Source organism: Ostrinia nubilalis, chromosome 9 (assembly GCF_963855985.1).
Source record: "Ostrinia nubilalis chromosome 9, ilOstNubi1.1, whole genome shotgun sequence".
In the NCBI taxonomy this organism is placed as follows: domain Eukaryota; kingdom Metazoa; phylum Arthropoda; class Insecta; order Lepidoptera; family Crambidae; genus Ostrinia; species Ostrinia nubilalis.
The window spans coordinates 3305811-3323616 of NC_087096.1; the positions used below are offsets into that span (position 1 = coordinate 3305811).

Below are 17806 nucleotides of genomic sequence, written 5' to 3' on the forward strand. Positions count from 1 at the left end.
TATAGCCTGACCAGGAACATAAAAACCCTCGCCATGTTGCGGAAAACTAATGGTACTAATTTCTTTTAATGGCAACAGTAACTGAAAACTTCATTGACATGTCACCTTGCATGTCAGTCTATTGCTGTCAAAGTGTAAACAAACTTTATTTTAAATGTGCGCAATTGGTTTTATGAATTAAATTGCTAAAATATTTTTATAGTCGTGAAAGAAAAGTGGTTCACAATGTGTTAAAGTATTTGTCGAAGAGAAATACTAAGGGTTCGGACAATATTTTCATTGAATAATGTTTCCGACAAAGGTTGTCAAATTGACTGTCATGTTTATTGTATAGTACAGTCCACTATGAAAATTAGCTGTGGTTTGTTTCAACTACCTATTTTAAAAAATTTGACACTTTCTAAGTGTTGAATTTTATGGGATTGGGAAAGAAGTACCGAGTTTGAAGCGTTCATGAGCAGACATTGCAGTTGAATATTCAAGTTCTGAATTTGATTATTGATGAATAATAAAATAAATCTACTAGCTCGATTGATGGTTTCATTTAATTTATTTAAATCAGGTTACCTATAATAATATTTTTTCGTTAATTTATGAAAATATCAAATTAGCCCGTAATCCTGAATCCTGATACATAAAGTTAGCCTATTAATTTAACACAGGTACGACTGTACTCAGTGTTGCACTATCAAATGCAATTGAGGCGCCTCTATGCCAGGGTTTTTATGTTCCTGGTCAGGCTATATCTCTGCAGGAGTTTGTTTCATATGCTCAAAAATTGACGAATAAAAATTAATAGTATTAGGAGATGAACTAATTTTGAAATGAGTAGTACTAGCAGGCCTGTTCATCTCCGCGAGTTTACATCGAAAACAAAACACGCACGATGGCCCACCTACAGGATACTATTCGGCAAGGCCTCACATACGAGCGAACATTGACTCACGCACGCGTATTCTTGTGTATGATGGAAGAAAATAAAGAAAATGGTGTACTAAATACTGTGCAGTATTTAACTGCCTAAATAATAATAAAAATACAGAATATACTTTTTTAAGTTGCCTCAAGACACTGAGAGGTAAATAAGTAGTTAATATTATTAATGATAATTTAATTCATGCTAAATCATGTATTTCCTCCGCCATTTTTCGCAGTTTGGCACCTCACGTCACATCACTTTACCGAAGTCAGCCCTATAGCTTCGGCGCAGTGCCGATCATTGACGTTTGTCAGCAAAATGGTTGTTGACTCTTGAGACAGGCTAAATTACACCATATTGTTAAAGACATTGAGCATACATTTTTGTAAATACCTTCGCGAAGTAAAACTTCTGTACGTAGTACTTATTATTATTCTGTGGTACTAGTTGTTAAAGACATATTTTACTCGGTAGATTACGACGAGGACTTCTTCATATCGTCCTCCACGCGGCCGTTCGAGAGCCTCGGCATCATGTCCACCACCAGCCAGTTCTTCCCCGGCATGCACGCTAAGGCCGCGCTCGAGCGCCGCGCGCCGTCCGACCTGCCGCCGCCGTCCGTCCTCCACCACGCCACGCCGTCCCTCGACTTCACCACGCCCGACTCCGGCGTCGAGGATATAACCCCAGGTCAGTGTTGGAATTTTTTTTTCTTTTTATGTGACAGGAGGCAAACGAGCAGACGGATCACCTGATGGTAAGTGATTACCGTCGCCCATAGACACCCGCAGACCCAGGGGCGTTACAGGTTGTTGGAATTGCGCTCTTCGAAATTATTGTCTATGGAAGATAAAAAGATAGTATTTCTTGAAAAATATAGTACGTTAGGTAAATACGGATTTAAATGAAAAAATAAAGTTAAATTGAATAAATAAACCTTTAACAAAAAGGTTATTGGTCCAGTTCTCATAGCAAAAAGTATTTAAATAAAAATATGAATCTAAGAATGGTTGAGAATAGTATATTGTCTATGGAATGTTGATCACCATTTCAGCAATTTCCTTATATATGTCACCGTAAAATTGTGAATTCCGTCAGATTATAATCTGACGTAGTTAAATTACAATCTAACCTAACCTAACCCACTGTTAGTTTACAATCTAACGCGTTATATTATAAACTGACAGAGTTCACAATTTCACGTTGACATATATATGTTGCCAAATGTAAAATTTTAGCTTAAAATAAGGGTAAATGGAACGGAATAAAAAAATATAGTATTGTCTCGTACTATCTCGTAATCAGGATAGTATACAGGGTGTCCCAAAAACAATGGATAACCCTGTAACCATCGATAGGCCTCGCCATGGTCTCCCTAACGTCCAATTTTGTCTCCAGTAAAAATATCACCGTTTTCAAGATTTTTAAGTTTTTGTGCATTTTTAGAAAATTGCCACCTGCGATTACTTTTTCTCATGCCATTTCTACAAATGAGGATACTTTTCAATCTAGTTTTTTTATTTATCACAAGGGATAGTTGGGCTATCAAAAGAAAAGATTAAAGTTCAACAAACTAGTGTAAAAGTATGAAAATTTTAAGAAATTGCAGAGAAGAAGGAAAAATTAATTCATTGTCTTGCAATTTTGATCAGCCGTCGTGTAAAAAAAATGTAGGAAGACCATAGTGCCCATTACCTTAAAAACTTCCTTGGTTAATTGAGATTCTAAAAAGGTATCACAAGCCTATGTATTCTGTATTATTTTTATCTTATGGCTACTTGAATAGCAACTAGTATGAAAACTGCAAAAATGAGTTTTTCTCGTAATAATTAAACTAGGACTGCATAGTGGCATTAAATACAAATGGATAATTTTTAGCGTAGGAATTTTAATAAAGCAACATTTTATCATCATCATCATCATCATTTCAGCCATAGGACATCCACTGCTGAACATAGGCCTGTACCCCAATGATTTTCATGATGACCGCTTGGTAGCGGCCTGCATCCAGCACCTTCCTGCTTACCTTTATGAGGTCGTCGGTCCACTTTGTAGGTGGACGTCCTACGATGCGCTTTCCGGTACGTAGCCTCCACTTTAACCCTGCTGCCTCAGTTCTGCAACCTACTGTGCCCTGCCCATTGCCACTTCAGCATGCTGATCCGTCGAGCTATGTCAGCGACTTTAGTTCGTTTACGGATCTCCTAAATTCTGATACGGTTTCGTGAAGAAACCCGAGCATAGCCCCTTCCATAGCACGCTGTCCAAAAAATCCACGTTTCCGAGCCGTGTATTATCACGGGTATCTGTCTATAGGCACATTTATAAGGTTTAAAACAAAAATTAAGTAATCACAAAAACGCAGAACGGACGGCCAATGGGGCAACAGGGTTCAAGTGGAGGCTACGTACCGGAAAGCGCATCGTAGTACGTCTACCTACAAAGTGGACCGACGACCTCATAAAGGTAAGCAGGAAGGTGCTGGATGCAGGCCGCTACCAAGCGGTCATTATGAAAATCATTGGGGTACAGGCCTATGTTCAGCATTGGACGTCCTATGGCTGAAATGATGATGATGATGATGATAAAATATTGCTTTATTAAAATTCCTACGCTAAAAATTATCCATTTGTATTTAATGCCACTATGCAGTCCTAGTTTAACTATTACGAGAAAAACTCATTTTTGCAGTTTTCATACTAGTTGCTATTCAAGTAGCCATAAGATAAAAATAATACAGAATACATAGGCTTGTGATACCTTTTTAGAATCTCAATTAACCAAAGAAGTTTTTAAGGTAATGGGCACGATGGTCTTCCTACATTTTTTTTACACGACGACTGATCAAAAGTGCAAGACAATGAATTAAGTTTTCCTTCTTCTCTGCAATTTCTTAAAATTTTCATACTTTGAAACTAGTTTGTTGAACTTTAATCTTTTCTTTTGATAGCCCAACTATCCCTTGTGATAAGGAAAAAAACTAGATTGAAAAGTATCCTCATTTGTAGAAATGGCATGAGAAAAAGTAATCGCAGGTGGCAATTTTCTAAAAATGCACATAAACTTAAAAATCTTGAAAACGGTGATATTTTTACTGGGGTCAAAATTGGACGTTAGGGAGACCATGGCGAGGCCTATCGATGGTTACAGGGTTATCCATTGTTTTTGGGACACCCTGTATAGTATTTACTATGAAATAATAGTATAAATACTATAATTATAGTACGAATTCCAACACTGCCGCAGGTTCCCTCGCCGACGACGACTTCAAGAAGCCGCCGCTCTCGCCAGCGCCCGCGCCGCCCGCCTGCTGGCCCGCCAGCGACAGCGCCAGCTCCAGCGAGTCCGTCAGCCCCAGCTCGCCCGGCGCGCTCGGCGGCCTGCGCCACACGCGCGCCACGCTCAAGCTCGACCTGCCGCCCTCGCCGCGGTTGCCCTCGCCGCGCCACGCGCGCGCCTTCAGCTTCGTGCTCGACCCGCCCAAGCCTCGCGCCGACCCCGCCTCGGCTCCCGCGCCGCTCGTCATGACCGACGACACGCCCGTCGTCGCCACCGCGCTCCCGATCCCGCGCGACGACGCCGAGCTTCCTCTCCCGATTCCGGAGCCGACGTTCTCGACCTTCGGCAAGAGCGTGCCGAAGCCCGAGCCCGAGCCGAAGGCCATCATCCTCACGGACGAAGTGCCCGACGCCGCGCCCGCGCCCGCCGACAGCCCGCGCGCGCTCGAGCCCGTCAAGGGCGAGGGCACCGTGCTCGACTCCGGCGACGAGGACTCCGGCATCGAGAGCAGCTCCAAGGCGACCCTCGAGCGCAACAAGACCACGCCCAACGTCTCGTAACGGAGTCTTTCGCCACTCGAACGGCAGTAGTTTCCGACTTCCACTCGCTAGGAGTGCGCGTCAGGAAAGCTCGGGCACCCCGACGCCGTCAGGATAGCCCCCCATAGTATTACCGACGTCGTCGTTTAATTTACGTTTAAGTTTCCGAACGCCCGCGTCTTTGATATACATATCGGATAAATGCGCGTCTCGAGAGCGCAATCGTAAAACCCTCCTCGTCGTTGCGTTAGTCGACTTAATAGTTTCCTTAGATCTCATTCTGCAGGGTGACCAGCACGAATTTTCTTACCCGTCGTCTGGCTAGATAATATCGAGTGTGAGTCCACCACCGATTACAAAATACGTAAACTGCAAATGACCGGTTTTTCGAAGGTTAATTGCTTAGCGATAGAATTAAAGATAAAATAATTTCACCAGTGTTCACGGTGACCACAAGGTACAAATCGTCGCGAGCCTATACAAGATTAGGTGTGTCGCTTTCGTTGCCACTATTATACGGACTAAGTGCTTTGATACATTTACACTCCGGCTAGGAGATAACTCTCTAATTTTAATATTCGGCAGTGTCGTCATGAATCCCTCTCGCCGCCGGATGGCGGTCGGCTCGCAGCCGCGTATCAATGCAACGCTCGTGGCGCCACTGCCGCGGGATGGCCTATCCACTCGTGCCACTGTGACCGCCCAACATATGCTAGAATTTTAATACGTTAACTTTTTACTCTAATTTCGTAATGTCGTAGTGGATTAGAATATACTCTCGCGCTCGCACACGCGGCTCCGCGCGCGACGCTTGTATGTGACTGTCGACGCGAGGAGCGTGTGTTCGATCGTAACTAAATTCGATGTCTAAATTATGTTATTTAAATTTTATAACTAGTTCTACGCACAAGTGAGTATGCATCTTCCATCTTTTGAACCTCGAGGTATATAAAACTATCAAAAATGAAATGTTTCGGTCTATAAACGTTTGAGGTTAAAAAGCCAATTCTTAGTTAAGTAAAAGTTTATATTAGATAAGTGTAGAATTAGATGTATCGAGATGTGGTGACAGTCGACATTGCGTATATGTCCAGTCGGCGACAGTAAAACATGTTTCGAAAATTATTTACAATCTTCATCAAATAAATCTAATTCGGAAGTGATATCTTATTCCCGTACCTTCCCTCTCTGCTTGCACTGTGCCCGGATGCGTTACTGTCGCCGCCTGCACTCCTGAGTATGTGCCACTAATTACGTCATCAATGTAGTATGCAATACGTCCAAGTGTGAACCTAATGTGCAATTCTTCTCATTTCCATATCATTGCGTTTTAGTTGTTTAGTTACTGCTGTAAATATAATTTAATGTTATTGAAGAGGAAATTTTGAATATGAAAATTTATTGATTGTATTGATTACTACATGTTTATTGTTCTGAGCATTATTTTTTACAGTTTTAGAAAGTTTTCGTTGATGTACAGTTGTAAATAGGTGATAGATGTTCATTTTGTTATGTAGGAGCGCCTCGCGCCCGCGGTCTGGCGGCACCAACCGTCGTCGGACGCCCAATTCCCGCGCATGTAATGGTCTCATCGATTATGATAATGTATTATTTTGAAGTTACTTTTTGATTGGGATTTTTCCAACTTAACAGATTCGTTGCTTACTATTTACAAAAAAGGGAATTAATGAATTTGTCCAATAATTATTATGATATTTATTGTTCGTAAGTTGTTATTGATTTGTATGAGCTGTCAGCAGTATTTAGTGAATGTGAACGCATCTGAAGTCATTTCATATTGTGACTTTGTCGAGTCTTTTAAAGTATTTCTATGAAAAAATAAAATAATGAATAAAACTTATGACTCCAATATGAGGCTTTTATTTGTATTTACAATATATTACATTATGTTTTGGGAGGGGAGCGTGGAATGTGTCTGTTGTGACGTCAGCCGCGTCGCCAGATGATGACGAGTCCCGAGGCGTCGCTGCTGGCTAGCAGGCTCTCGTCGTAGCTGAAGCTCACACCCAGCACCGGCGACGCGTGCCCTGCAGTACATAGCACTGATTATACATTTTTATTCCTAAACAGTACCTATAAGAGTAGGCGCACACCATTGATTTTTAGTTGGCCGATAGTTGTGCCCGATTTTAATTTGTATGAAGAATCGACCAAATCGAATCGGCGTAGTGTGCGCACTCCCATACATCAACTGCCCGACTAAACTATCGTTCGACGAAAAATCAACGGTGTGCGCTTACTCTTATACAGACTGTTTAGGAATAAAAATGTATAATAACAAAATAAATTTGTATAAAAATTAAAATAATTAAAATGAAGATATCAATTTTCTGACTTCACCATACCATTTATATGCCCATGTCAACATGGGCTAGTGTCGGCTCATATACCCATTTACCTAACACCCTGTAGATGACCCACGCTGAACTGTCCCACCAAACTCAATGACAGGGGGGCGCTACCATCGTTCAACTATATGGTTTCCAACATGGCAAAAATCGGAACCAGCGATCCAGTATTGACGGTGGCGCGATTTGCCCTTGATGTTCAATAAATGTCATGGATAGGACAGTTCAGTATTTTGGAACTATACAACCCATACAGTACCTATCGACACAAATGCATACCACATTAAGCTTGCTTATGAATGTAATTGAATTTTAAAAGATAAAATTTCCTACTAACGAATTATAATGTGTTAAAATTCTCAGCAAGACTGACGCAAACAGTGACGATAACCTTCTAACAGTAGATGATAAATAATATTGTTCTTGAAATTAATGAAATACACTAAAATCTGAGAATTCATCTTAATTCTGCAATGATAAGCACTATAATAAACATGGAAGTCCATTTCAGCGAAAGACAATGAGATGGCAATAAAAGTTATTTCTCGGAATAATAACATAATTTGTTATCTTGAGTTCAATGGAATACTTTATTATAACTATAAAAACTACTCTGAACAGTACAAAATAACTAACTAACTATACCTACTAGCCAATTTGTTATAGGAAACTCAAAACTTTTCCCGAAATACAAGTTTTATTTTACGTGAGTACTTTAATGTTATTAGCTTACACCAGGTTTTTTTTTTAAGTTTACTAGTAAAGTATACAGTATACTCCATAATATGGCTGTAAACCCATTCATCTTGTGTTAAATGAGATGCAGGCCAAGAGCGTCAAAAATGATCAAGAAAAGGCTGATTTATATTTCCTGACGTGGTTTCATACATTGTATGGTGACGTTTGAACTAGTGATGTGCCGCGTCGTGATGGCTTCACGTGTCGCATACTAACGTTCTTATTCACAAACATTACTATGAGGTCTCACAGTGCGCGTGGACGCACAGGGTGACACACGAACCAATCAGGGCTCTATTCAACGCTGTGCGTTCGATTTGTTGCTTCACTTAAGCAAGTATCGTTTGTGAATACGGGCGTAAATGTAAGAAACCGATTCAGTTGGCTGAGGGCTGAGTGTGAGTTTTTTTTAAACTAAAAAAATGACATTAAATATATGACGGATTGTACAGCGCCCCTAGCGGGAAACTTTCAAAAACTAAAATTTTCATACATTTTTTAAACGCGCTCACTAGTGCGCGTTTGATGTACTCACACTCAGCCCACTCATGCTTCACGTCACAACACGTCAGACAAGTATAAATCCGCCTTAATAAAAAAGCAAAGGCAAATCACCTTGCAGCTTGTTAACCACAGGCTGGTCGGCATGCCCCTCGATGTCTAGGAAGTAGACGCAGGCGTCCTCGCCGCCCGAAACCACGCACACGCCGCGGCGGAACGACATGATAGGACAGAACGTGGACTTGACCGCGTGGGTGCTGTGGAGAGTCGCGAAACGCTTCTTCAGGGCCAGACTGCCTTCGCGGTCGGCGATCCTGGGGGTAGGTTTATTTATTTAACAATTTTTCAACAGCTTTGAATTGTATACATGCTCAGAAAGGCAAATAGGTTGGTGATGTTCTAACGCCCGTATTCACATACATTACTATGAGGTCTCACCGTGGGCGTGGATGCACAGGGTGACACACGAACCAATTGCAGAGCTCTATTCAACGCTGTGCGTTCGATTTGCTGCTTAACTTAAGAAAGCATCGTTTGTGAATACGGACGTTAGATTGTGGTCCTCCTTCTGCATTATTTTTAAGGACAACCACTCATGAGTAGGTGGTACCGGCTTAGGATAAGGTGGTCTTATTTAAATTTTGATGAATTTTTCCATCAGAGAGGTGCTAAGATGAGCGGAGCGAGGTGTAGCGAAGCTGTGAAAAGGTCAGATGAACGGTGCGAGGATGTGTACCGGGCTCTTTTCAGATACCAATACCTACCCCTTGCGCATGTGTATAACCGAGACAATACCTGAACAGTTATTAAAATTTTCTTAGCATTAAGAGTCGCTACTCAACAGCGTATTACACTTGAAACTTTCGACTGGTTCATCCAGTGTCTAAGTAGCTCAGATGGAATGCGCCCGGCAAGCGAAAGGTCGTGAGGTCGATTCCCATCATAGGTAGTACGATTTTTTCAAGTCACATATTCTTCTTATCGTGTCGACAACAAACCTAAAGTAGGGCCAACGACAAACGATACCAAATGTAAACAAACCCAATGTCATGGGTGAACCCGTCTGACCTTGACATATTTTGGCGGGAGAACGAGACATTACGACAAATACACAAGATGGGAAGAGACAGAATATATTGTCAACTCGACAGTCGTATCGACCTTTTGTATCGCTGCTAGTTGGCCGTACTTTACACAGTGTCAGCCCAAAACTCCGCTACAAGAGTGGGTTTTAATAATGATACCTGAACAGGTACAGCGAGTGGTCGGCGGCGCTGACCAGCAGCGCGGGGTGGCGCGCCAGCCACGGGCTCCAGCTCAGGCAGCTCACCGCGCCGCCCACCAGGCAGCGCCGCAGCTTGCTCACGCTGCCCGTGCCCTCGATACGGTAGCTTATTATTACGCCCTGAAAGGAGATTGTCCGGAGATTTCAAGACAAAGATCTCTTGGACGCGACCACGTATCACAGAAACTAAGAGTAGGCGCACACCGTTGATTTTTCGTCGGCCGATAGTTTAGTCGGGCAGTTGATCAGTACGGGCATGTATGGGAGTGCGCACACTACGCCGATTCGATTTGGCCGATTCTTCATAAAATTTAAAATCGGGCACAACTATCGGCCAACTAAAAATCAACGGTGTGCGCTTACTCTAAAGGGAGATGTGACAAAGGGTCGGGGCCGGTGACGCAGCAATATGCCCAAAACAGAACACATTGCTCGTGAAAGCAATGATGACAGCAGCGACGTCAAAATGTAAACAACAGTTTACATTGCTTGCGTAGTACTAAAGTTTATTCGAACGCTGAGTACTGATACTGCAGTGGATAATGAGCACATATTTTGATTTCTTTGTGTGTGTGTGAATTTCTAATGCGACACTGAGTTTCGAACTCAGCGCATTAGTTGGCATCTCTCTATATCTCTATGAACGCGACATTTACGACGTGACGCCATCACACTTTTGTAAATCTTTTTATTCTTGAGACCAAGAGCAATCAACAACTTATAGCAAGTCACCACTATGCACAACATGTGCGCAAGTTTTACATACATTGACAAATAAAAACCCTGTATTGTATCCAAATGTCCCAAGCACATTTTCCTCGTAACCATGTACAATCATTTCGTGATTCATTCATTTAAAAATAATAAAAGAACGATAAACGAGTATTCCCACAATAGGATTCCGATGCCTACACTATCTGTTTTAAGAACTGTATCTAGTAGTTGCCGGGGTTCCCGGTAGCGATACCTTATCGTTGGCTGCCCAGAACATCCTTCCGCTGGACTCGCACGCCACCGCCATCACGCGCCCTCCTAGGATGCTGCTGCCACCTGATGTTGATAACAAACATGATTTAAGGTTTCCAGTTTCCACCACGAAGGAGCGAAGAAATGTTTTGAACTACCAATGAGATTTAATGAAATTGACAGAATGAATATAATAAAAATCTGATCAATTGGTTATTTAAAACAATTCTTCGCTCCGCTCCGCCTTGATGGAAACAGGCCTTTTGGCGGATTTACACTATGTGGAAATTAGCCGAGTCAAGTAAAAAAAACAGAGGAGTGGGGATGCAATTCATTCATTTTTCATCCCCACCCCACTGCTTTTTTGACTTGACTTGGCTAATTTCCGCACAGTGTAAAAGCAGCACTTAAAAGGAATAATAGACAAAGGTATACATTATAATGTATACTTATTTTATAGTATAAGTCTGACCTCATTGCTTAGGCTACATTAGAAGATGATCGTACTCGCGACTAATCTCCGAGGTAGAGGAGTCAAAAGAGAATATCTACGAGTAGTAGTGCTTGATTACGAATTATCATATGATTATCGTGCCGATTAGTCATTACAATCACACACGAGGTTCATCAGATGGTGAAATTGGCTTTCCATGTTACGTTATCAATATAAAGTGATTGTTGATCATGACTCATGACACTCAGACTGTTAACTAAAGAGAACTTATCAAAGGTTTCCCTTATCATCAAACTTACCTCTTGGGTATATTCCAGTCGAGATGTTGAGTACTTCCACCATTCCTCTAGCATTTCCAGCCTTAGTAGGTAAATGTTCAGAAAATTATTATTGCCAATAAACCATGTCATGTCAGTCATACAGAACAATGTACCTATTATGTGACATAATTTTAAAGGTCAACTTTGTATCCAATACCCGCATTTTCTGCACTTTCTTGTTAGATTGGATGAAGTAAGTAACATTTAGAAATTATCTTTTACCTAATTAGAAGTGAGTGAGACTTATCCCTAATGTTAATGAATGAGTAGATTCAGAAATAAGAAAGTTGATCTTGTGATCTACATTTAATTTTGGACTAAACTGTCCCACCCACCACGTTGGAGGTAGATGGGCCTAAGATTCCTAAAAAATATCCATTTTATACCCATTTGTTTCAATAGTGTAATAATGGTTCTTCTATCTATTCTATTCAGAAATAAGTAAAAAAAAAACCTGAGTGACTTATGATTAATTTTAGTTATTTTTAAAATAGTATTAGTGTGATGTAGACATCATGTATACGAAGTTAGTGGAGCTATTTCGTATTAAATAAGACATTTCGGACGGACCAAGTAAAAACTTCAGTGGGAAACGGCGTATGTGACTGCACCAGTCTGCCAACAGAGAGAGATGGCGGAAGATCGTGCGGAGAGTTGTATCCGCCTCTACAACCGATGTGAATGCCTCCGTGACCACGACCGCACTGCCTGAGCTAAACGAATAAGAAGAATTTCGTCCAAAGGATACAATGACCATGTTGTTGTTGGCGGGCTGGAAGACGCAGCAGAGCACGGCCGAGCCCAGCTGGTCGGCCACCGCGCGCAGCCGCCGCCGCCGCGCCACGTCCCACAGGCACAGCGCGCCGTCCAGACCCGCCGACACCAGCAGCTCGTTGGACGCCGACCAGTCGCAGCCTGCAAGGTAAGAATAATAATAAGAAATAATTACCTTTTTAAAAAAATAAAACCGACTTCAAATGCGTGAACACAAAAAAAAAACTAAAAATTAAAAATATTGCGTATAAAAAACTTCATCCCCAATTTTCCACCCTTAGGGGTGAAATATTTTCTTCAAATTCGCATGAAACCACCCTTTTGATAATACCTATTCAACAAAAAAATAATCGTTCAAATTGATTTATAATCGGCGGAGATATTGCGCATAAAAAAGTTCATCCCCAATTTTCCACACTTGGGGGTTGTTTTTTCTATTATTAAATTTAAATGGGACCACCCTTGAGGTATTACCTATACGCCGAAAAAAAATTTGTTCAAATCGGTTCATAATTGGCGGAGTTATCGCGTAACAAACATAGAAAAAAAAAAAAAAACATACGGGTCGAATTGAGAACCTCCTCCTTTTTTGAAGTCGGTTGATAAATAATAATAAATAAATAAATCTTTGGACAATTTCACACAGCGCCAGCTAGCCCCAAAGTAAGCAACTTAATGCTGGTGTTATGGGTGCTAGCTTAACGGATATACTACTTATACAGGGTGTCCCGTAATGTAACGTCAAGCCGGAACTGGGTGTTGAGGCAAGTTGTGCTGGTTATCAGAAAAATATAAAAAAAAATCTATGTGACATATTTTCAAAATAATAGGCATTTAAAAAAAATCTAAAAATTCTACTCCAGGTGACGGTCCTTTTACTCGTGTTGCCACAAATCTTCACATTTTCCAAATTTTTTTTTTGTTATGTAACCCTGAATAATGCTTCTCTAAATTGTTATCAAAATTACAAAACTAGCTGCTCCAGCTTGGATGAAAAAAAATACATTATTCCCAAAAAAAAATTCAAAATAAAAATTTTGCCTAGTTTAAACTGACTGTCCTGAAAAAAAAATGTACTACGCGAGTGTGGCAAGTGACGTCATAATTTGGCGCATTTAGTAAGGATTCCAAAATGGTATAACACTTTGTAAAATCTTGCTGTAATTGTCGACAATTTTTGTTTATTGGAAATAATCCCGTTTTTAACTTTATCTACCTTGGTTAAAAATATTATTCTAATGTGCCCAAAATTCAAGTTTCTGGCTTAAGTGAGGTGGAGAAGCCATTTTAAAAGGTATGAGCGGGACGGAGAGGGCCATCTTACCAAGCAGGGATGTTATGGATATCCGTAACCGTAACCGAAACTATCGGATATACGAAATAAAAAAATATCCATAACCGTAACCGAAACTGATTCAAAAGTTACGGATAGTTTCGGATAAAGGCGGAGTCTTAGGGTACAATTCCAAACTGCAAAACTCTATGAAATCTGCAGTATACACGCCGCAGCTGCAATGCCGCGCTGCCGATTTCATAGTTTGCGGTCTGCGGCCCGTCTTGGAATTGTACCTTAAATCTTAATATTTGTTACCAACTTGTCTGGCATTCGCTGGCACCATCTAATATGCCAGCCTGTTTTACCTTTATCATACATAGGTGTCGTCTTAGTTGGTACATAAAGTAGCTATGTGGGTCACGCTCACGCAGCATCTTGCTATTTGTATTACCTACATTTTTAAAATTCTAATAATTCCGTAACCGAAATTATCCGAAACTTTCGGATAATCTGAAATGATTTCATATCCGTGACCGTAACCGAAATCGGTATAATATTATTCTAATATCCGTAACCGTATCCATAACCGAAACTTCATATCCTTATTATCCCTGTTACCAAGTACAAGTGCAGGCAGAGCAGGTAGTAAAGGCGCGCGTGCACGGGTGACTTTTGTCACAGTATGTCAACTACTATTACTGTCATGGTGACAAAAGTTTCTGTGACTGACTGTACGGTAGTCAGTCACAGAAACTTGAATTTTGGGCTCATTAGAATAATAATTTTTAACCAAGGTAGATAAAGTTAAAAACGGGACTATTTCCAAAAAAACAAAAATTGTCGACAATTACAGCAAAAATTTACCAAGTGTTATACCATTTTGGAATCCTTACTAAATGCGCCAAATTATGACGTCACTTGCCACACTCGCGTAGTACATTTTTTTTTCAGTACAGTCAGTTTAAACTAGGCAAAATTTTTATTTTGAAAATTTTTTTGGGAATAATGTATTTTTTTCATCCAAGCTGGAGCAGCTGGTTTTGTAATTTTGATAACAATTTAGAGAAGCATTATTCAGAGTTACATAACAAAAAAAAAATTTGGAAAAAGTGAAGATTTGTGGCAACACGAGTAAAAGGACCGTCACCTGGAGTAGAATTTTTAGATTTTTTTTAAATGCCTATTATTTTGAAAATATGCCACATAGATTTTTTTTTATATTTTTCTGATAACCAGCACAACTTGCCTCAACACCCAGTTCCGGCTTGACGTTACATTACGGGACACCCTGTATACTTTTTTTTTAAATACATAAATATTATACATAGTCACACCCAGACCCGTCACAGAACCCGGGACCTCTCGGCATAGTAGTCCGTTCTGAACCACTACACCAAACGGCCGAATAAGAAAGGCTTTTACTCAGCACAATGCGGTGGACAACGCGTGATGAGCATTGCGCGCTCCTCTGTTAGAGACGGTTTGATCAGACAGGTACACTTGCATTATAAGGCGAGTACGAATCTTTAAGAATAGAATAGAATAATCTTTATTGCCAAAACTGTGTACAATTTGTGCTGGTCACAATGCAAAAAAATGGTTACGACAGTGTTACCCATATCGGGCATGCAATAGTTTAAGCAGCCTGCAAGGCATTGTGATATGACTCTGCATCTACACTGTGGCTCTGGTTTAACTGAGTGGTTGACACCAATGACCAATAATAACATCCCAAAGGCACAGAGCGCTGTCCAGACCCGCGGAGACTAGGAGGTCGTTGGACGCCGACCAGTTTCAGCCTGCAAGTTAGTCCTAGGTGCATTATATTACTATGAAAATTACCACAGTTAGACAAACCAGAATATGACTAAGTGATAAAAGAAAATAAACCTATAATGATTCTATATCTAATATGTTAACTGGGACTATGGTTGCCAGGAAAACTCAGGATTGTCCTGAGGGCTTTTTTACATTATGTAGTGCCTCTAACTCCACTAAAAAATATGCCATATGTGGTGATATCTAACTTGTACATGGTACACTGTTTACTACTTACTTGGTATAGCTTTATAAGAACACCTAGACTAGAACCAGTAGTTTGTTTGAGACCACTAAAATTTTAAAGAGAAAACAAGATTGTCCCCTTCATATCAAGATTTCAATGTTTCTAAAACATCTTTTGAATTTAATAAATGTATTAACTACCAGTGACAGCTTTGGTGTGCCCTTTCAAAATGAAGCTGACTTTAGGCGGAGTTGCAGTCACGTCACAAATGGAGACAGTCCCGTCGTGCGAGGCACAGCACAGCTTAGATCTGTCATTGTTTGCAAACTTCACCACACTCACTTGGTCAGTGTGCTGTAAAGAGTAACATAAAAATGTAATTTAAAAAAAAGTTCATCAGTTTCATTTCTCTATGTTCAGCAGTGTTATTAAATACCTGATCAAATATGTGATGCACTCCTGAGAAAGCATAGTTTTCAGATATAGTCATATCATTCTTCTTTTTACTGGTTGCTGCTAATGGGTCATCTACAGCCAAACTAGCCTGTAAGTTTAGTTGTTTCAAATTTTCAATTGAGAAGTATTAGGACATATCAGTTTAATATTAACACAAGTCAATAAAGTTTAAAATTAAATGCAAATTAATGTTTGGAATACCTACCTTACTGCTTGACCTAGGACGAGATGAACTGGAACTAATAGAAATGTTATCTTGCACGCCATATCGCCGCTGCAGTAGTTGGCTTCTTATATTTATATACTTTTTTATTGTCTCTATATCCTAGAAAAGATAATAATATATTAAGAGTGATAAATTAAATTGAAGAAACGTAGTTTTAGCTGTTTTAGAGCGGTCCATCCAAATTTTTAAAACCTACCTTAAACTTTGCATTTTCACGAAGAAGCTGGCTTCTTCTGCGTATGTAAAGAGTCTCTAAAAAGAAAATTATTGTTTGGAAAAGTTACTTCAAGTTTCTGTATCGAATTGTGTGTACAAAAAATTAAAATAATATAAAATAATTAATTCTTACTAAAGTTCGGGTTGTTTGGTGCTCTGTAGGCATTAAATCGCGCGTCTAGCGCAAATATTTGTTGCTGAAACGCCGCTGCCATTATAATAACACCTTTTAAAAATTATCAAATCAACATTTCTTTCATTTCTTCAGTAAAACAATAAATTAACACAATTTTTTACAGCAAAAATATTTACATTTTTACAATCCATTGATGACGCAAAGCTTGTCAATGTCATTATGACAGTGACACATATCAATTTTGGTTGGTCCGAATTTAGAAGTGTTCCATTTAGATGGGTTGATTTTGTGGTCCGAACTTCCACAATAACCATACGGAACCACCATTGTATTTTATCATTGAGTGGGCGGGGAAACAGAGCAAAATAATAATAAGTAGGTTGAAGTAGGTATAGTAAAATTTGATATTTAAAATCAGTACTTACTAATCGAAAGCACCAAATGTGTAATGGAACAATTCAAGCGGTTTTATAGCTAGGGGAAGCGATTTCTTCCAGACAGCCCGATACGAGGACACGGAAGAAACAGATTTTACTTTATTAGCCTTAAAACCAAAGGCATATGTGATTGACGTATAGTAAGACAATGCCTTATTAATATTTAGTAGCATTATAGCAATCATTCATGGATATACAAAGGTGACTTAGTATTGCTCCCTGAACAAGTTAGTGGGAGCCCTAGAACTACTTATTACATGTAATCAGTAGCGGCGTAAACGGGGGGTGGTGGGGGCGGTTCGCCCCGGGTGCCAAGCATCAGGGGGTGACAAAATCGCGCAGATTAGTACTCACTGACGCATCTGCATGGCAAGGACGGTCGTGATGTCATGACAGGGGGCGTGCCACTTTGGGGTGCCTTAGGCTATAATTTATATTATGACGGGGGGGGGGGGGGGGGGGGTGCCGCCCCGGGTGCCAACCTATGCTACGCCGCCACTGCATGTAATTAATTTTGTTACCAAGCGAACGGCTGATTTATGAGCTTTTTTATTAGTCGAATCCAGATTAGAGACCCAGGGTAGGGGTAATCCGCAATTTTATCGCATTGCATCTGAGTAATCGCAACTTTAAGCGGATTTAGGTGGGCTCGTGCGGCAGTGGACATTACACCGAGTGACCCCCGCGGCGGAGGCTGCTGCTCACGCACACAGGCGCAGCGCGCACACTTGCGCCCGCGCCTCGTCCTCGGACTCGCGCTGAGGCCAGCGATTTCCCGGAATCCTTGTTTCCGATTCCGAAATACCCGACTCGGTGATACCGAGAAATCTCGTCGCGCGTTATTCTGGGGCAATGCCGTGTAAAACCCGAAACACGTAGCTTTCTAGCGAGGTGGCTCTGCCGTTATAAA

General features: G+C 40.7%; 2 protein-coding genes across 2 annotated transcripts in view; one reads left to right on the forward strand and one right to left on the reverse strand.

The window, feature by feature from the left end:
- Positions 1-6607, forward strand: part of LOC135074407 (uncharacterized) — a 68278-nt gene extending 61671 nt beyond the window's left edge. The window contains exons 19-20 of the mRNA XM_063968689.1: positions 1394-1609; positions 4166-6607. Of these exons, the coding sequence (XP_063824759.1) occupies positions 1394-1609; positions 4166-4758 (809 nt within the window). The 3' untranslated portion in view covers positions 4759-6607. The remainder of the gene's footprint in view (positions 1-1393; positions 1610-4165) is intronic.
- Positions 6590-16643, reverse strand: LOC135074405 (WD repeat-containing protein 13-like). The gene is made up of 11 exons (XM_063968687.1): positions 16457-16643; positions 16304-16359; positions 16087-16206; positions 15862-15969; positions 15626-15779; positions 12119-12285; positions 11350-11410; positions 10598-10680; positions 9590-9750; positions 8460-8659; positions 6590-6785 (listed from the first exon to the last, which is right to left on the reverse strand). The coding sequence occupies exons 1-11, from the start codon at positions 16536-16538 to the stop codon at positions 6685-6687; spliced, it is 1293 nt and encodes a 430-aa protein (XP_063824757.1). The 5' UTR covers positions 16539-16643; the 3' UTR covers positions 6590-6684.
- Between the last annotated feature and the right edge of the window lie 1163 nt (positions 16644-17806).

Excerpts from the sequence above, each read along its gene's own strand:
- LOC135074405 (XM_063968687.1), bottom strand. The coding sequence starts at position 16,538 with ATGGCAGCGGCGTTTCAGCAACAAATATTTGCGCTAGACGCGCGATTT. Across the intron at positions 12,286-15,625 it reads GCACACCAAAGCTGTCACTG|GCTGCGACTGGTCGGCGTCC; the intron begins GTAGTTAATACA and ends CTTACCTTGCAG. Across the intron at positions 6,786-8,459 it reads TGTGGTTAACAAGCTGCAAG|GGCACGCGTCGCCGGTGCTG; the intron begins GTGATTTGCCTT and ends TATGTACTGCAG.